General features: G+C 40.4%; 1 protein-coding gene across 2 annotated transcripts; it reads left to right on the top strand.

Annotated features, from left to right (window-relative positions):
• Nucleotides 1-7630: 7630 nt before the first annotated feature.
• Nucleotides 7631-19748, top strand: pik3c3 (phosphatidylinositol 3-kinase catalytic subunit type 3). 2 transcript variants are annotated; one of them, XM_011487581.3, is made up of 26 exons: nucleotides 7631-8012; nucleotides 8305-8493; nucleotides 8582-8725; nucleotides 9453-9582; nucleotides 9724-9750; nucleotides 10553-10639; nucleotides 10770-10865; nucleotides 10981-11052; nucleotides 11139-11243; nucleotides 11329-11421; nucleotides 11504-11689; nucleotides 11765-11895; nucleotides 12220-12301; nucleotides 13211-13278; nucleotides 13366-13471; nucleotides 14574-14690; nucleotides 16482-16613; nucleotides 16955-17083; nucleotides 17248-17317; nucleotides 17408-17472; nucleotides 17557-17641; nucleotides 17730-17804; nucleotides 17882-18050; nucleotides 18503-18593; nucleotides 19245-19370; nucleotides 19481-19748. In XM_011487581.3, the coding sequence occupies exons 1-26, from the start codon at nucleotides 7948-7950 to the stop codon at nucleotides 19493-19495; spliced, it is 2655 nt and encodes an 884-aa protein (XP_011485883.1). In that variant the 5' UTR covers nucleotides 7631-7947; the 3' UTR covers nucleotides 19496-19748. The 2 variants fall into 2 exon arrangements, with proteins under 2 accessions (XP_011485883.1, XP_020567366.1); XM_020711707.2 differs by lacking the exon at nucleotides 9724-9750 and having other exon boundaries at nucleotides 19481-19729.
• Nucleotides 19749-20755: the final 1007 nt, after the last annotated feature.

The raw sequence follows: 20755 nt of genomic DNA, 5'->3' as shown, positions 1-20755 counted from the left end.
TTCATTTCGTATTCCCAACCCTTACAGTACATAAAGGCTTGTCTTTTAAAGAGTAATCACTTTATTGGAAAATAGTTGGAACAAAACCTAACAACAAAAAATACAGTTCATTACCATGTAATAGTCAGAATAATCTTGAGTTTCTATCCTCATTAATCCAGGAAGCATATCCCAAAATAACAGTGACAGATAAGATTTAGTGTTCTGTCATTTTTCATAACATCAAAATAACAAGAAAGGAAGTAGACAAATATACAAAACGTAGACAAAAACAAACAAAAATGCCTGGATAAAAAAAAAAAACTGCTGAGAAAAGTACACTAAAACTAGGTTACTATTGTCATTTTTACCACATAAGCCAAAAATGTTGTATCAGCTAATTGTGTAAAAAGTATCTCACATAAAAGAAATTTTCATTTTAAAGTAGAAACGTACACTAAAACATAAAACAAGAGGTATTTATAAACAGATCAAAATCAAAATGCACATAAAACTATTTTCAACTTTAGGGATATGTATCCCTGCTAAACAACTGAATTGGCTTGATTTCATTAAAAAAAAAAAAAATTTGTCTGAGTTTACACATCAGCATATTTCATTAGAGAATTAATGAACAGTTTTAATCTAAATTAATTTCATTTTGTTTTAAAAAACACTTTTCTTAACCAGGGATTAACTGAACCAAGGTGGACCTTTTTCATAAAATTATGAATTCTTTCAGTAAATACTAACAGAAACATGTTTTTTTTTTGTTTTTTGTTTTTTTGTCTGAAGAAAGTGAAACAACAAGAAACTGTTTTTGAAAAGAATCCGTTCACAGATTGGACAAATCAAAGTACTGCATTTTTAAGTTAAGACGAATCATTTGATTAATTGATTAGTTTAAAAGGAAATTATAGCAAAAACTAGTTTGATCAAACTTAAAACAGATTATAAATCAGCTTTTAGAACTGTTGTAAACATCTGTATAAATGTAAAACTTTGTTGTAAACGTTTTTAAGATAATCCTTTATTTGTTCCGCTATGGGGAAATTCCAATAAATTCCCATTTTTATCAGAAAACATGACAAGGCAAAAGAGTCATTGGGTCTGACATTATAATGCTGTAAAAAATGAGCTCATCTTGTTCCACTTGTTTACAATGTGCAGTCAGAGACAGAGATCATAGGAAAAATCCTCTTCAGCCTGTCACAGGAGGCCCTGGAGCCTCATAACACGCTGTTTCACATATCTTCTCTGTTACCTCCACACAAGAGTCAGAGTGTTGATCAGTCAATGTTGCTCCTTCTTTCACACAAAATGTACAACTATGTTTAATCTTGTCTCATCTGTTGCCTTCAACTTAATAACACAGTGGATAAAAAGTATGTCAGTCACTGATTCTGCAACTTAAAGAGATTCGGTGGATCTATTATGTTTATCATTTAAATAAATTTATAATAAAAGAACGTTTGATCTGGATCATAGCTGCACCTCAACTGTGAGAGACAGGATAGACAGAAGAGACTCTAGGAAATTGCATTTTGATATTCCTAAATAATTTATTTGTTTTATGGTGAAGAAAATAAGTATTTAGCTCCTACAAACAAACAAGAATTCTGTCCTTCACACATCTGTTATTTCTTCTTTAAGAAGTTCTTCTATCCTCAAGTGGTTACCTGGATTAACTGACAGTCAGACTGTAATCTCTCCTCCATGACCAAGACCAAAGAGCTGGAAAAAGACACCAGGGACAAGATTGTAGACCCGAACAAGACTGGAAAGAGCCAATCCACAATAAGCAAGGAGCTTGGGTAACCCTTGTGCTACCCTAGGAACTTTATTGTTGGGAGTTGGGTCATCTAGACCCACAAGACAGTGATCTTCACTGGTGTCCATGGATTACACAAAAATCCTCTTCACCTTTATCCACCTTTGTCATGGTAGGGAGAACACGTCAATGGAAGGGTGGGGTCATCTAAGACAGCACAAGGGTTAGAAGAGATCAGTGATGGGAAATGGACCAAAATAACAGCTACAGTTTGTTCAAACCCAACGAAGACCTAGAGGGAATATTTAAACTCTGTCATTGACAACCAGGGTTAACTTTACAAATAAATTAGATTTTTTGTTCATTATTTTCTGCACCAAGATACAAATAGATTCTTTAAAAATATGTTTTGCATTTTGTCTCTCACAAATGTGTTTTAATGTCATGAGCTTCTAAAAAGCGGACAACCATATCCAGTGTTTGATCATTGGGTGGTCAACTGGGAGGAATTTTTCCAATCAGAGGAGGATTTCACCACCACGCCTTTTAACTTCACGGACGTGAACTTCATTGGAGACAAGTGGATTTTAACGGCAACGTTTTACGAGATTCTCATTTTTGCATCATTTTTGGAAACATTAATCGGAAAATCTTTTGTGTTGAGCTCAACCAGAAAAAAACATGTTGTGCTCATCATGCTCATTTTGAAATGTTAGCAACTCTGTTTGTACATAATACTGTTAAACATTGCAAATTTGTGATGAATGTCAAAACAAACATTGTAATAGAAACACTTTTATCATTTTTTAGGTTTTTAAGATTTTTTTGTATATTTTATTGTTTACCAAAACACATTCAATGCTGATAGCAAATGAATGTTTCTCTTGTGAACTGACTGTGGGTCTTTTTCTCCTTAATGCAAAAGACTTTTCTCATTCGGACTGGAAGTCGTCTTGTTTTGAAAGCATGAACATTTGTTTTTATAATACTATGTAATACAGTACATTAATGCAAAATAGATGTACACTTTTTGAAAAGATACAGAAAGTACAATATACATGTTAATAAAGTCTGATGAGAGCCAAATTGTGTTTGCAGTTTTTTTTTTTATTATTCCCAATATTTTTCATGTGACATGTAAGCAAAACTTCACTTCTATGTCCTAGTTATTGTTATACCATAAAATAAAACCTCTTAGCAAAAATAAATCTATATTATGTACTACAGGTACACGTAGTCTACAATAAAAGTGAGACAGTACACATGAACTTTACTTTTTACATACTATCTACATATTTTAAACTTGAAATATTTAAATTTAATCTGAAGAAGTATTCGGTTAGTATACTTCCCACACTACACGTGCATGGTTACTTGTATTACTTACTCTCAAGTTGATAAAATAAATTTTAAGTGTACTATTTTTTGCTAAGAGACATTTTCTACGTAAATTTAGCCTTGAAATTGGGGGTGGGATTTTATTTGTTTCCTCCTACTCCCTCTCAAGTAATTGATCAAACTCTGTTTGACAAACTTAATATTTAATGGATCCTCCAGTTATTGATCTAAATTGTTCCTATGAATGTGATTGTGTGCCCCTGCAACAGACTAGTGATCTGTTCAGAGTGTACTCCGCATTTGCCCAAGAACTGGGTTGGCTCCATTGACTGTGTACGAGAACTGGATTTAGTGACTTCTCCCCCGTCAAGTTCTAAACAGGAAGTACCCGCTGGTTCCATCCCAAGATCCCTTAGACTTCTATTGAGAAATAGACAGCTATAACTTAGTTATTGTGTTGTTTACCCTTTGGCTTATCCCGTTAGGGATCCCCACAGCGAATCAGCTTTGACTGATTCTGACAGGTGATTTGGCAGAGAGCTTTAATGCCAGATTCCTTTCTGTCACAACCCTGTATTTTCAAGGCGCAGGGAGGCAGCAGCGTGAAGGATCTTGCCTTAGGACCCAAATAGAAATTTTCTTTTAGAATAGAAATAGAAATATCTTTATTTGTCATTGTACATGTACAACGAAATTACAGTGCAATTTTTCCGGTGGAATAAAAAGTCAAGTAAGAATAAAAAAAAACTAAAAACTGCGAAATAAGACAATATAAGAAAGATGTGTTAAAAAAATATACAACAAAATATAAAAAGGAGGTTACACCTTCTCCGGTTATTGCACGCTTCCCTAATAAATTAACTTTATCAGCATTTAAGGCCACAATGGCTCTCGGATAGAAGCTGTTTTTTAATCTGTTTGTCCTTGTTTTAATTGTTCTGTATCTTCTGCCTGAAGGCAGCAGTTCAAACTGGGAATGTCCGGGGTGTGATGGATCCAGCAGAATGTTTTGAGCCTTTTTTAGGCAGCGGGAACTGTACAGTTCCTCCAGGGATGGGAGAGGAACCTCCTGGGCTCTCGTGGTGACTCTCTGGCTCTCTGGAGAGCTTTCCTAGCCGCAGCTGTGCAACTGGCAAACCAGGCACAGACACAGTACGTTAAAATGCTCTCTATTGAGCAGCGGTAGAAGGACACCAGCAGTTTCTCACTCAGTTTGTTTTTCTTTAAAAGCCTGAGAAAATACAGTCTCTGCTGGGCCTTCTTCACCAGAGCAGTGGTGTTGGCGCTCCAGGTCAGGTCCTGCTCAATGCTGATGCCCAGGAGCTTGAAAGCAGCCACCCTCTCCACACAATCCCCACCAATAGACAGTGGCTGAATGTCTGTTTTTTTCCTCCTGTAGTCCACCACCAGTTCCTTGGTCTTTGTTGTGTTGAGGATTAGATTGTTTTTTTCACACCAGACACAGAGCCGCTCCACCTCGTCCCGGTAAGCAGACTCATCATTCCCAGAGAGAAGCCCCACTACTGTGGTGTCGTCTGCGAACTTAATGATGGTATTGCTGGGGTGAGTGGAGGTGCAGTCTTGTGTGTAGAGGGTGTAGAGCAGGGGGCTCAGCACACAGCCCTGTGGGGAGCCGGTACTGAGGGTGAGAGCTGTCGACATGTGGGACCCTACTCTAACCCTCTGGGGGCGGGCTGTCAAGAAGTCCAAAATCTAGAGGCATGTGGAGGTGGGGAGTCCGAGGGCCTCCAGCTTGGAAACAAGTCTGTGAGGGAGGATGGTGTTAAAGGCGGAACTGAAATCCACAAACAACAGCCTCACGTAGTTCCCTGGTTGCTCCAGATGGGACAAAGCAGTGAGGAGAGTGGTGGTGATGGCATCTTCTGTGGACCTGTTCGCCCTGTATGCAAACTGGTAGCTGTCAAGTGTTGATGGAAGGCATGAGGTAATGTGGTTGCGTACCAGTTTCTCAAAGCATTTTGTGATGATCGGGGTCAAGGCGACGGGTCTATAGTCCTTGAGGCCTGTGATTGCGGATGTTTTGGGCAGAGGGACAATAGTAGAGGATTTGAGGCAGGTGTGGGACGATGGACTGATGTAAGGAACGATTGAAGATCTTAGTAAAGACCCCCGCCAGCTGGTCCGCACAGTCCTTCAACACCTGTCCAGTGATGCCATCAGGTCCGACAGCCTTCCTCGGGTTCACAGACCTCAGCGTGCGCCTCACCTCATGTTCCTCTACCCTTAGGGAGGGGCTGTTGTTCGCTGATGCCTGTAATGAAGCTGTCTCTGGTGGCTCCACCTCGAAGCGGGCAAAGAAGAGGTTAAGCTCCTCTGCCAGTGAGGGGTTCCCATCAACAGCAGTGAGGTTTGGTCTGTAGTTGGTTAGATGTTGGATCCCTTGCCAAACCTGCCGTGTGTTGTTTGTTTTGAGGTTGTCTTCCATTTTTTGCTTGTAGTCCATTTTGGCCTGTCGAATGCCTCTCTTCAGGTTTGCTCTGGCAGAGCTGTACAGGTTCCTATCACCGGACCTGAAGGCTGTGTTCCTCTCCCGCAGCATTCGCTGGACCTCTCTGGTCATCCAGGGTTTTTGGTTTGGATACACTCGGATGTGCTTGTCCACAGTAACAGTGTCTGTGCAATGGTTGATATAGCACAGGACTGCTGCTGTGTGCTCCTCCAGGTCTGGGTGGTCGAAAATCTCTCAATTTGTTGTTTCAAAGCAGTCCTGTAGCTGGTGGGAGGCACCTTCGGGCCAAGTTTTAATAGTTAGTTAGTTAGTTTAATAGTTTTATTTAGTTTTGGCTCATTGCATGCCTTGGGAAGTAAACCCAGGTGACAGTCCTACACCCCGACAACTAAACTATCCAGCCACTTACAGCTTAGTTATTATATTTGTCAGAATAACTATTCTTGCTCTGATGTCTTTTTTAACATAAGTATGTAAGTAAGTAAGGAACATCCATCCATCATCTACCTCCGCTTATCCGGGACCGGGTCGCGGGGGCAGCAATCTAAGCAAAGATGCCCAGACTACCCTTGCCCCGGCCACTTCCTCCAGCTCCTCTGGGGTACCCCGAGGCATTCCAAGGCCAGCCGAGACATAGTCTTTCCAGCGTTTCTTTGGTCTTCCCCAGAGCCTCCGCCAGGTAAGTAGGTAACATGATCTTGCTAATTCTTCTTTTTTCACTGTTTTTTTTTTTTTATTGCAAGTAATAAACTGACCAATCAGTTGCCTCAATAAAACCTTGTGGTGCCTGCTGGTCTCGTGTCTAATGTTCGAAATGTTTGATTGGCAGATCCCCTGGAGCTATCTTTCAATGGTAGGGGTGTAGACCAAAAGGGATATTCCCCCGGTCTCCAAAAAGCCAAAATTCCATAGATTTTTATCGAGAAATAATTATCTATTACTTGGTGATTCTACTTGTCAGAATATCCATTCTGGCTTTGATGATTTTTTCTTAACATCTTGTTAATCTTTTTTTTTTTTCATGATATTTTTTATCTTTCGCAAGTTATTCAAGTTATAAACTGACCAATCAGATGCCTCAGTAAAAGAACAATGCCCCTCACCTCAAACATTTGATTGACAGATTATCCTGAGCCTATTTTCGGTGGAAGGGGTGTGGATTTCAAACACGCTCACTCCTGACTGGTGACAGTAGTTGCCATAGAAACGTTGACTGAGATCAATCACTGTTTACTTATGTCGTTTGGCTCCAACATGGTGACGTCCGTATCACGGAAAATGGTGACTGAATTGGCTTCATTTTGCTGGAGCAGGAAGTAAGGCATTTTCTATGGATGACATCACACTTGCCCAGTCCAGTTCTCTGTTACAGTCAATGGGTCCAACATGTCAGCGTCCGAATTGCAAAAAGAAATAAAATAAAATAAAAAAGGCGAATGACTAAACTTCAGTTGGTTGGAGTAAGAACTAAGCCATTTTCTTCGGGCGACGTCACACTCGCTCAGTCCAGTCTTCATATACATGAATGGTTGATTCAAGTAGCCTTTTGAACCTGAATGGGATTCAGCAGATGATGATGGATGATTCTCCAATCAATTCATGATTAATTATCCCAACTAAGTTTTATATACCCTGTTTTTTTTTTTCTTCTTCTTTAGGGAAATAAACTAATTCTATGTACATTTCTATAATGTAGCAGTTAAGTTGTCCATGAAATCTATAGATTGATTGAGTTTGAGTTTTTGAGCCTGTCTTCCTTTAAAGTTATATATAAATTGGGTCTGCTGTTTTAATTTTCTGCTATTTTTTATGCATTGTTCCTTTAACACCGTTTCAAGCTCCGCCCCCTAGTAAATTTCCTGGATTCCGTTAACAGTCACGACTAATCGAAAAACAACACAATGCTTGTTCTGCTTTTGTAGGTTTTAAACCATCCCTACCGTTCAAATAAGGACTATATAGATTGATTGCCTTTGAATTATTTTTTTTTTTTCAGAATAAAAAAAGCCAAGCTCCTTTTATTTTTTCTTTAATAAATCAGTTCGCTCTGAAGTCCACCGATCGTGCGTCAGTGCTCGATTGCTTTAGGCTGGATGTAGATTGCGGCTGCTTCAGTGTTGTGTTTTGACAAAAAAGAATCTCTAATCATGTCAGTGAAACCGCTGTGAAAACAGCATTTTTGTCGTAAATACGCGTTTTGTACTGCCTCTCATACGTAGTGTGTGAACTGGCAACGAGTTCAGCTCTGCGGCCACCTTGTTTACGCGACTCTTCAGAGTGTCTCTGTGCCGACTTGAGGCCTTGTCGCAAAAGTCTCACATAACCGTCGGGGATTTCATGTTGAAGTGGTCGAGTCCCCTGGCAGAAAATAGTGTTTTTCCGTCGGAAGATGGACACTGACAAATTTAACTATGTCTACAGTTGTGATTTGGACATCAACGTTCAACTTAAGATGTGAGTTCGATTGTTTCTTTCTTGTTTAGGTCAAGCGGTGTAGTTGATTAATGACAGGCTTGTGTTTCATAATTGACTTGATGATGTGTTCATGTGTTTCGCCATTTGAACACAAGCAGTGAAAAGCAAATCCCATTATTATATTATGACAAGAATGAGTTGTGTGCTTAAGTCTTGTCAGTAAAACCTTCTATTTTAACATGTTTTCCTGCTTTTGTTTATTGTTTGTGTTAAGTTAAAGACATAAAACGCAAAACAAATGTGTTTTTCTTCTTTTTTTTTGTGCCTCCAGTGGAAGTTTGGAAGGAAAGCGAGAGCCCAAGAGCTACAAAGCCCTGCTGGAGGACCCCATGCTGCGGTTCTCCGGCCTCTACCAGGAGAACTGCTCAGACCTTTATGTCACCTGTCAGGTGTTCGCTGAGGGGAAACCTTTAGCTTTGCCCGTTTGCACGTCTTACAAAGCATTTAGCACACGCTGGAAGTGAGAATCTGTTGAATTCTTCTGGATTTTAAGTCCCACCAAAGTGAAATGTTCTAGTTGTGTTCACTTTGTGGCGTTCTCTGTTCAGCTGGAACGAGTGGCTGCGGTTGCCGGTCAAATACCCAGACCTTCCTCAGAGTGCTCAGGTTGCTCTCACGGTGTGGGACATCTATGGTCCTGGCAGAGCCGTCCCTGTTGGGGGAACCACTGTGACCCTGTTTGGCAAATATGGGTGAGTCTGCTTTTGAACTTTAAAGGTGGAAGTCCCACTCCATTCATCTTTTGATCTATTGTAAAATCACCCCCCATGGTCTTCTAATCATGATTGTGTCATTTTTTGACAAAAACAAAAAAATGGTGTCTTTTTCTAGAGTATAGTTTCTCTGGAGGTGCAGTGGTTTATTAAAATTTGCCTCAAAATTGTGTGCGGGACCGTTGGGACAGAGTATGCCCAGCCCCACTTCCCGTCACCCATCTGTTTACGTTCTCTCCCACTAGCTTACAGCTCATCATAGCCCCAACTTTACATTACCACTGCAACAAAATGGTGAATAATATTGGAGCTATCCAGCTGTAAAGTTTTTTAGTTCAGACGAGGAAAACAAAGACGTTCATGGATCTAGTCGTCCACAAGTGGATGCATCGGAATGAGGCAGAGCAGGAAGCTTTTTACGTATTTTCTAGGTTACAAACGTGATATTTTTTTATTCAACCACATTTTTTCATCTACCCTTGATTTACAACGATTTGAATAAAGATATACTCATAAAATGCAATTTAAAACTTAATTTTCCATATACATGTCCTTCATCATCAAAATTTATGGCTTAAAAAGCCAAAAACACAATTTTCAATGAAGAGGGTCTTTATGCGTTGAGATTTTGCAACCTAAGAAACCAGCTGTAGTTTCACATTTTATTAAGCCCTGTCCTGTTTTTTTCCTCTATTGTCTCTTCAAGTATGTTTCGGCAAGGCATGCATGATCTAAAGGTTTGGCCGGGGGTGGAGGGGGACGGCGGGGAGCCTACCACCACACCAGGCCGTACCAGCAGCAGCCTGGCAGAGGATCAGATGGGCAGACTCGCCAAGGTATGTTTGTGGTGCAAATTAGGAAGTATAGTGGTTAGGGCACCGTTTCAGTGTCTGTTCTTTCAAAACTAAGAAACACAAAACAAAAATTGGGTAAAGAGGAAACCTCTTGGATCCTCTCTAAACCATCATCTGTTCCAGGGTCCTGACCTGGAGGTACTAAGTGATGTAAGTAGGAGTGGAGGAGTTAGCGTTGGGAATGCAGAATGTTTGTGGTCTATGTGAAGGTCCTGGTCAAAATGTGTCTGGTTTTAAATCTGTAGGTATCATGAACCATTTCCATAATAACTACCACATCAGGACAGTTGGGGCTGTGGCAGGAAGTTAACATGTCCTCTGTTGTCAGCGAAGTACTGTTTGGGAAAGCTGTAAAAAAGATGCTCAAGAGCTGAAAAGCTCAGCGGTTCCACATAAACATTTTGATCAGGGTTTGGTGTGAACACCTGTTTGATTGTAAAGGCATCACACAGATTTTCCAAAGTTGCCATACATTGATGTGTGTGTGTGTGTGTGTGTGTGTGTGTGTGCATGTAGGGATTTTGTGTTAACGTGGGCATAAGTAAGGAGTCCATAAACAACGTTTGATTGTTTGGCGGAATTTTCTATTAAGATTTTATCTAATGAACTTTCTGTTTTGGTAAAACTAAAGTTCTTTTAAGTTCTGTCTTGAACGTAAGGAACCTACTCTCCATCTAGTCTTGTGATCAGACTGCAGCCATTGCTTCCTGTGTGAGAACTAATACCAGCTAGCTCATTCGTGGGCTTCCTACTTCCAACCAGCACGCTTACCCACTCATGAGTGACGCAGATGCTGAGTGTATGTGTGGAGTTACTGAACGGACTGTGTTTGCATGATAGATCGAGCAATTTGCACAGGAGCTGTTCTGGTAGAAGCAGTTCTGTGACACCTCACTCTGTAGTTTTTGTTTCTTTATTACTTTGATAAAACGGCTTTCTTTTGTCAATCCAGCTGACAAAAGCACATCGGCAGGGACACATGGTGAAGGTAGACTGGCTGGACCGGCTAACCTTCAGAGAGATTGAGATGATCAATGAGGTGAAATGCTAAAAATTGATTTGTTTGTGTCAGTTCCAAATAAGCCTCTCCCAGGCTGTATTTATGTGCAATAACTGTGTTTTATATGTTTTGGGTTTTTTTAATTCCAAACCTAAACGCGTTCCTTCAGAGTGAGAAGCGTAGCTCCAATTTTATGTACCTCATGGTGGAATTTCCTCGTGTCAAAACAAATGACAAAGAGTGCAGCATCGTCTACTATGAAAAGGTAATTTTATAGGAAGCTTAAACATGCATTCAACACAACAGATATGTCACTACCAAATACTGTAAATATATAAAGAAAACCAGTTGACAATGATGAATGTTTTGTTTTTGTCCAGGATGGAGATGAGGCAATACCCGTTCTCACAAGTAGTGACATTGTAAAAGTTCCTGACCCTCAGATAGGAATGGTAGGAGACCACAAATCATTTATTTTGTTCACATTAGTATTTTTAAATGGTGAAAGGTGTGCTGTCCCCTTTCTGTTGCCTTACAGGAGAACCTAGTAGAGAGTAAGCACCACAAACTGGCTCGAAGCCTTCGCAGTGGGCCGTCAGATCACGACTTGAAGCCCAACGCCGCCACACGCGACCAGCTCAACGTAGGGAACTCTGTGCACTCTTTTTCTGGATAAAGTACTTTGTGAGCAATCAAATGACAAAGAAGTGTATGCATGCCATCAACAGATCATTGTGAGTTACCCTCCAACCAAACAGCTGAGCTCTGAAGAGCAGGACCTGGTGTGGAAATTCAGATACTACCTCACCACCCAGGAGAAGGTGGGCATTTAGACCACTTCTTCGCAGTTATTCTTCCCATAATTGCACTCTCAGTAACTGCTGCCTCTTCCTCGGACCCCAGGCACTGACAAAGTTCCTCAAGTGCGTAAACTGGGATCTACCGCAGGAGGCAAAGCAGGCACTGGAGCTGCTGGGAAAGTGGAAACCTATGGATGTGGAGGACTCTTTGGAGCTCCTGTCATCTCACTTCACTAACCCTACCGTGAGACGCTATGCTGTGGCTCGCCTGCAGCAGGCCGAAGATGAGGTATCCTTATGGTTGGAGCTTTGGTGAACAAACTTTGTTGGCCAATTCTAATGATTTGACATGTCTCCTCTGCAGGACCTGCTGATGTACCTTCTCCAGCTGGTGCAGGCACTCAAATATGAAAACTTTGGTGATATTCAAGGAGGCTTGGAGCCAGGCAGCAAAAGAGACAGTCAGGGACTAGCAGACGACTCTCCTCTGGACAGGTCAGCGTGCTCCTGTTTAGAGTTTTAGAGCTTTGAAATATTTTCCACTCCCGGCATCTAAATTGACTGATTAAAGTTCAATGGCTTGGAGTGCAACTGCAGACTTCCAGGATTTAGTTATTTCTCTTTCCATGAGCTTGATGAACTCAGATTTTTTTGGCAGATTTTCCTCTGTGGTTAGAAGATCTGAAGTCTGCAACCACTGTACCTCCACATAGAAAGACAAAAAACTGAACCATGCATCTTTTTAGATTTTTCCTTTTTAGCAGGTGTTTCAAAAACCTCAACCTTTGTTTATTTCTACTATACTTTTTTTGTTTGCAGTTCACAAATCCTTTCTGGCACATCTGGAGCATCCTCTGCTCCACAGCAGAAAAAGGAAGGAGCTGACAGTGATAATTTAGAGGTAATACTAACCATTTACTTTCAAAGGAGTGTCCGATGGGGTGATGGAGCTGGAAGAGGAAGGTGTGATGTTGGATGTTGAATGTTGTCAGTGGTTATGCCCCTGCGGGTAGGATAGGAGCTATAGGATAGGTTCTGGAAGGAGATGACTGAGGTCATCCAGGAAATCCTTAAAGGGGAGAGAATGGTGGTTCGGGCAGATTGTAATTGACATGAAGACTAGGGAAATGTGATGAGGAAATGATGGAGAAGTTTGGAATTCAGGACAGGAATGTTGATGTGGACTTTTCCAAAATAATGCTAAATGGCAATGATGAAGATGAGTAGTATCTGTGACATAAAAGACAGGAAGGTTTTAGGTGTGATTTAAAAAAAAAAAAGTTTCAGCAACAATGAGAGGAAAGGTGTAGAAGACTGTGGTGGGGAGAGCAGCTGAGTTGTTGGTTTAGAGATTCTAACAAAGAGGCAATTTAAACACAATCCCTTCCCAATTTCATGGGCTCGTAAGTACCGGTAATTGGACAAATGAAATAACTAAAAACAAAATGGTCATTACTGATATTTGGTTGAAAAGCCGGTTTAGCTCGTGCTGGTTTGCGGCGCCTTCCGTCCGTGAAACCAGGGTTGGACTCCGGACTGCTCCCTGTTCCCTTCTCTACCTCTGTGCCGGTTCCAAGCCCAGTTTGAGAAGGTTGCGTCAGGAAGGGCATCCGGCGTAAAACATTGCCAAGTTTACCATGCGACTTGTTCGCTGTGGCGACCCCTGATGGGAGAAGCCGAAAGAGGAAGGGAGGTGAAGGGTTTGCTGTGGTGATTCCTACAGGAGCAGTCAAAAGAATACTTATCATTTGTTTCTAGCTCGAGAAAGGAAGTCCGAATAAATCAATGCTGTGCATTTTATATTTTTCAGCAAGACCTATGCACGTTTCTGATTTCTCGTGCTTGCAAGAATTCTACACTTGCCAACTATCTATACTGGTGAGTCCAGCTGATAGTGTATTTATTTGGCTCAAAAGCAAAGACAGTCACACAAACGGTGCGGAAAATCTGCTTTTTCCTCTACAGGTATGTGATTGTTGAATGCGAGGATCAGGACACTCAGCAGAGAGATCCTAAGACTCATGAGATGTACCTGAATGTCATGAGGAGGTTCAGTCAGGCCTTACTGAAGGTGAGTGCCAGATGTTAAGGATTCACAATAAACCTTTTATCCTACTAATCTGTCTGTGTTTCACATAATACTTGGTATTTCTTCCACTACAAACTTTATTTTGGCAGTATACCTGACTTATTTTCGATTCAGGCACCAAAGTGTCAGGACTGTGTTATTATTTATTCTCTTAGCACCAGCCCCTCCCAATCTCTGAGAATGAGTGGGTTCCCACATTCATACATATGAAAGTGAGGAACAGCCCCTTCCATGAAGAGTTTGCGCTGCCAGCACCGCCCCAGGCTAACACACTCAAACACACACTTTCTCTGCGGAGCTAGCGGTGATCGGCAGAGCTTTTTCCATACTATGCAGACCCATCTTTGCAAAAGTTCCGTGTTTGTTATTGTGGTCGAGACGCAGACACGCCGCCGAGGCCGACTCTAGGTTGACATCATGAAATGGGCGGCACCCACACTAAGCAAAAGGTGGTCCAAGCCCCTAAATGCTGAGTGTCAGCAGGGAGACATTGGGTCCCATTTTTAGGATCTTTTGTATGACTTGGCCTTGGATTTGAACCCTCGATTGATTGATTGTTATTGTTTTCATCATCATCATCAGTTGGAGAATTTCTGCCCAGACTACAAATTTACCCTCAAATAACATGGATTTAAAAAAAAAAGTGCAGATGTTCTTTTCCCAGTGATGGCATGGAGATGGACTCAGTCCTTGTTCCTGTGAATTATTAGTTTATAATAAAAGAGCAACATTCTGTCCGTAATTATTTTGCTTTTCAAACTTGAAACTTCATACAAGAAGCCATGAAGTTGCTTAATGGCTTCCTGTTTTCAGCACTGAGCTGCTATTTTCTAGATTTTTTTAAAATGACAACACTGCAGGTTTGGTGTGACCACAATGACAGTAGACCTGCTGCTAATGCTACAGGCCTTGGTGTGATAGAAGCAGAAGCACCACAGATAAGCTTGCTTTGTAATTGATATACAGTATTGTTCATTGAAATTCTGATTTTACTAAACATTGTTTACAATCTTCTCAGTTTTACAACTTTGCTGTCAAACAGATGTGCTGTAGTTATTTGAACGGCATCCGTTTCTCCCTGCAGGGGGACAAGAGTGTCAGGGTGATGAGGTCACTCTTAGCTGCTCAGCAAACGTTTGTGGACAGACTCGTTTATCTGATGAAAGCCGTCCAGAGGGAAAGCGGAAATCGCAAAAAGAAGGTAAGCAAAATCATCCTCAGTAAAGAAACACCCAAAATAAATCAATTAAATTGGAAACTGTTTTCCCTTCTTGCTTTATATGAAAGACCTTATAGCTTTTTATTTTAACCTCTTGACGCCTGAATTTCCGGCTTTTTTCCAGCGATAAAAAAATCACTTATGTTTTATCTTTCAAGTAGATGCTAAATTACGCTAATTTTGGAGCAAGAGTGGTTTGATAAATATTTACCTCAATAGACATTAAGAGGTGAAGATAAAAACACATTTTTTGTGGCTCTAGGACAGTGTTTTTCAACCAGTGTGCCGTGGGAGATGGTCAGGTGTGCCCTGGGAAATTACCCATTTTCAGTGATCTCAAACCATTTCCCATCTCCAGGATATCAGCTCTTTGTTCATCCAAACAGGCCCTGATAAAACACTGGTTAGTTAGGAATATGAAAGATCATAAAATACTTTTTTCTTTGTATTTGATTCTATTAAAGACACTTTGATAAGAATGACAGTACCGCGATTTAGCCGCAGCTTCAGCTGTTTTCCCGCCCCTTTAACTGTCTCCACCAATCATTCTTGGAGGCTTAATCATACGTCATCAGTCTGACCAATCAGAAGTTGTTAAAGTCTTCACTTCCTTTTTCCGATTTAGCTCGTAAAGTCTCTCAGTTCCAACAAAAATACCAGCTTAAGCTCGTCTTTAGTGGTGTAGCTTTCCACAGAATCCGGTGTCAGACCGTGGAACAAGTGAACAAAACAATGAAGCTCAGAGAAGTGAATCTGACTGGCATCACTACATCTCCCATGATGCATAGCGTTAAAGTGACAGCGTCTCAGTGTAAAATGAGTCTTCCCTGTAAAACGTATTGAAACCACAACGATCACACTTCAAACAGTTTTTAAATCTTCTTGATGAAATCAGAGGTCAACAGTTTAGTTCTCCTTCAAGGTTTGTGTTTACTAACAGCCAAACATCCCAGAGTTTGGTCCAAGTCATCTTTCTGACTGAAACACTTTTCTAATAACGTCTGGATTGAAAGACAACTTGGCTTTCAGACTTCAGTCACTTTTGAAAAATGAAAAGTTAAGCTTAAGTAGAAATAACAACATTTAAGAAACAGCATTAAGGTGAAGTTGCCAACAGACACAATTAAACTAAATTGAAACAATTTAATCATCTAAAAAGAAATAAAACATTTTTGTTAAAGTTTTTAAAGACTTCATCTTTGATTAAGACAAATGGAAAACTAATAAAACTTCAACATGTTCACTTTTTGTGTAGCTACAATAAACATAAATATAATGTTAGTTTTTTTGTGTAAAATTTAGCAAATATTTTGTGATCAAATTTTCTAAAAAAAATTAGTTTTCTTTTACCAACATTGAAATAAATATTATAAAATAAATCACTATTTAGAAAGAATTTTTTTTTTGTGAGGTTACATAAAATTGCATGTTAAAAAACTGAGGGGGAAAAAACTACCAGGGTAAAATTTCAAATAATTTTGTTGAAAATAATAACTGAAAAACTAACTTAACTTTTATTACATCTTTTAGAAAAACAGCTGCAACTTCCAGCTTTTTCTGCCACAATTATCACAAAAATGCATGTGAGATAGTGGAGGGACTGTAGATCAAAACAGACCATAGAGTTTCCCCTTTTTTAATTTTTGACTGCTGGTGTGCTGCAGGATTTTTGTCAAGGATAAAGTGTGGCTTGGCTCAAAAAAGGTTGAAAAACACTGATGTAGGATACTATGCCAGAGTTGACGGTGTTTACATGCTCTCTTGTGTCTGCAGACGGAGCGGCTGCAAGCTTTACTGGCTGACAACGAAAGGGTGAATCTTTCTCACATCGAGCCAATTCCTCTTCCTCTGGAGCCTCAGATCCAGATCAAAGGCATCGTTCCGGACACTGCAACACTTTTCAAGGTACAGAGGGCTTTAAAGTGGTTGGGAGGGACTGAGCAGCAAAGGAGGGCAACAAGTAAATTAACAAAAAATAGTTGTTTTTTTTAAGAAATAAAATGCACTCAAATAAAGAAGAAAACTCCTCTTGATGAACTGATCTGACCCACAAACTGAAACAGCAATTCAAACACAATGGAGAAGGGCTGAACAAACCACCTAAAAGTGACTGACAGTCAATTCCACATAAGAACTTGAAACAAGACAAAAAAAAAAAACACAAAACAAAATGTGCAAAAAACAAATCTATGAAAACCGTCATTCCTTCAACATGCTGGACTTCCTGTTTCCTGTTTTTGCATCAGAGTGCTCTCATGCCCGCCAAGTTGATTTTTAAAACAGAGGATGGAGCGATGTACCCCGTCATCTTCAAACACGGAGACGATCTGAGGCAGGACCAGCTCATCCTGCAGATCATCTCTCTCATGGATAAAGTAAGAAGACTTTGCCTATTTACTTAGATCTAATTAGTTAGAATAAAGTTCATCCAAGCATTTCTATAAATCACAAACTATGTAGACCTTTTCCACTTGGTTTGATCTTTTTTTGTACAAAAAGTTCTCTGCTAATCAATTCAAAGGTGTTTTTTGATGTTTAGCTCTTGAGGAAGGAGAACCTGGACTTGAAGTTGACGCCTTACAAAGTTCTGGCCACCAGCAGCAAACACGGTAAGAGCAGCTCTGCCCTCTGCCATGTAGCAACCCAGCTTTGAAATGAAAGAAACTGCTTAACCAAAAGAATGGAAACTCTTCTTCCAGGTTTTATGCAGTTCGTCCAGTCCGTTCCTGTAGCAGAAGTTTTGGCAACAGAAGGAAACATCCAGGTGAGTCGAGTCACATGACCTCCACTGAAGACTCGAGACTGCATCAGTTTGATCTTGTTTTTATTTATTTTTTCCTCCAAACAGAGCTTCTTTAGGAAGCACGCCCCGAGTGAAAAGGGGCCCTACGGCATCAGTTCGGAAGTGATGGACACTTACGTTAAAAGTTGTGGTAAGAAACCCAGGAGATCTTTCTGCTTCTTTCCATGTTGACTAAAGTCAGTGATCCCACTCATGTCTCTCCCACTGTGCCTCTGCAGCGGGTTACTGCGTCATCACTTACATCCTGGGGGTTGGAGACAGACACCTGGACAACCTTCTTCTGACAAAGACCGGTCAGGAGGCTCTCCCATCAGATACAATCTTTTTTTTTTCAGGTTTTTACTTAAGTTTTTTTCCTGTTTTTTTCCAGGAAAGCTCTTCCACATCGACTTTGGCTACATCTTGGGTCGCGACCCCAAACCGCTGCCTCCACCCATGAAACTGAGTAAAGAGATGGTGGAGGGCATGGGAGGCATGCAGAGCGAGCAGTATCAGGAGTTCAGGAAGCAGTGCTACACCGCCTTTCTACACCTGCGCAGGTAAATGAGCTGCAAATGAGTGGATTTAAGGAATGAAAAGAGATGCTTTAAACTGAGTGTCCTTTTAGTGGCCTCAGACTAAGGACGACACATATGAGTTAAAAACTTTTGTGAAAAGTGGCCCTTCATTTATCGCAGAAGTTCCAAAAATGACCCGCGATAGGTGAAATCCATGAGTAGCATTACAAATGTTTTAAGGCTTCAAAACCCCTTACTAAACACTTTTTCTCAGATGGACATTAACATTTTCAATAAAAAATGTGAAGAAGAATACTATTACAAATTTCACAGAAAAAAATGTGTGAAACAGCGAGATTGCAAAAGGTGAACTGCAATAAAACGAGGGAGCACTGTAAACCTGTAGCAATCCTACAGCTCAAGAGAAGATTCTCACACTTTGAGTTAAATTTTGGAGGGATTCTTTTTTTAATAAATGTTCTTTATTTTCTCAGATATTCCAATTTGATCCTGAATCTGTTCTCTCTCATGGTGGATGCCAATATTCCTGACATCGCCCTGGAGCCCGACAAGACTGTCAAGAAGGTCCAGTTATTGTTCCTCACAGACCTCTACTCTTACACAGCTTGTTTTTTTCTCCTGTGCAGCTAAAATGCTTTTCACATAATTTAAAGAATCAGTCTAGAACAAATTTTATCCATGCATTTCTATAAAGAATTTCTAAAATGTCCTATATCAATCATCTTTTGATCTACCGTAAAAATGTTCCCAGTGGTCTTTTAATTATGATTATGCTGCATTTAGTAAAGTCAATAAACTTGTATTGTTTCCTAGGGCCAAGCTTCTGCAGAGCGGCAGGAGTTCATTAGAAATTTGCCTCTGAGTTGTGGTCGGGACCGTTGGCGCGCAGAGCAACCCCACGCCCCCTTTCCCTCCCTGTTTCTGATAGCTGTCTGTTTAAACAGAGCATGGAGCTTGTCACAAATAAGCTCTTTTTCCAACTGAATTCTTTTGTCTGCGCCTGATTCACAACGATTCGAATAAAGGAATACTCAGTAAAGCAATTTTAAGCGTAATTTTCCTAATACATGTCCTCCATCATGACAAGAAGGCCACAAGAACATGTTAAAAACCCCATTTTCCTCTTTTTGATACTAGGATCAGACGAGGATCCACATATGTGAGAGGAAACGTCTATAAATCTTTTACATTTTGAATCATTTATGTTTGATGTAGGTACAGGATAAATTCAGATTGGACCTGTCAGACGAAGAGGCAGTTCACTACATGCAGACTCTGATTGATGAGAGCGTGGGGGCTTTGTTTGCTGCTGTTGTCGAGCAAATACACAAATTCGCTCAGGTAAGGAAATTCCAATGCAATCCCTTGATAGGTAGATACAATTGCCTATGCTTTTTGCTTTCATTGGTGAATTTCTGATTCTGCTTTTTGACTTTTTTTTTTTTTCTTAGTATTGGCGCAGATGAACAAAGCAGACGGTGGACTTACAGGGGGTTTGGATCAGCACAGACATGGTTGCACCACTCTGGGCTATTTGTGTCAGAGGACAAAAAGTCCAGTGATAACTGCTGAAAAGGCCAAGATTGCACTGCCAAGCTTCACTGCAAGACAGACAAAACAAGGACAATGTAATTTGCTGCTGTAAATATGATGTAAAATAATTAAGGAGTGAATGAGAGAAATGTGAGGCCAAATAAAAATACTGTTCCTACAACTAAACGTTCTTTGTGCGTTTCCCTCAAAGAGTGTGTGTATTATTTTTTAGCTTGGCACAAAAGTTGCTTCTCTGCAGTATTTTTTTCATGCAGCATGAATTTTAACTGAGCATGCTGCCGATTCTGCTGGGGGCAAAAGGAAGCCAAACCGCCTGAGTCACTCAGTGAGCGTTTCAGCATTTCCTGTCAGACACAGAAAGGCTTGAACACAAGCCAGCTGTTCCCACTCCAGCGATTTTTTTTTTTTTTTTTTTTTTTTTTTTTTTTCCAATCAATAATTGAAAGTTTGATCATTTGATGCTTTGTTTAAAGTAACCTGAAACTGAAGTATTTCAGATTTTTTAAAATGTAGTCATCTCTGTTTGAATAAAATTTTCAAAAACAGCAAGTGGGTAGGAAAGTTGGAATAGACAATTAATGTAGAGCTGAGGATTTGTCAGTCACAGACCCCCCCCCCCCCCCCCCCCCCCCCCCCTCCATTTGTGCTCAAATTTGATTTATTATAAAGTAAAGAAAAAGTGAAACCCAACAACTTTTTACCTTTGGGTTAAGAAATTATCATTTTTGGAAACAGCACAAGTGTGTTTGTCAGCTGTAAAGCTACATTGTCAGTGTCCACGGCAACACACTTTCAAGAGACCACTTTCAATAAAAGGTCTGTGTAGCTGCAGGTTTCTTTCAGGCTGTCGCTGCGTGGGTTTTTACATCCGTTTTCAGGCTCTATACTCAAAACGCTGAGCCATTGAACGTGTGTTGAAAGTTAAACTAGGTTGAATTCAGAGCAATAAGGGACTCAGGTTTGGTAGTGACGTGTAGTCTGCATTCCTTTCAACTCACGGACGTAAACGTTTGAAAGTTGATTATGGAGGAGGAATTGCGATTTGTACCCAGCTGGAATTCTATGACACCAAGTCTTTTAGAAAGCCCCTCCCTGCTTGTCCAGTGTAAACAACATGGGCCTGATGCGTGTTCAAGAAGCATGTTCTTATATGTGGGATGGCTCCAGCTCCA

This window comes from Oryzias latipes, chromosome 18 (genome assembly GCF_002234675.1).
Source record: "Oryzias latipes chromosome 18, ASM223467v1".
NCBI classification, from domain to species: Eukaryota; Metazoa; Chordata; class Actinopteri; order Beloniformes; family Adrianichthyidae; genus Oryzias; species Oryzias latipes.
This window is presented reverse-complemented; position numbering and strand designations above follow the sequence as displayed.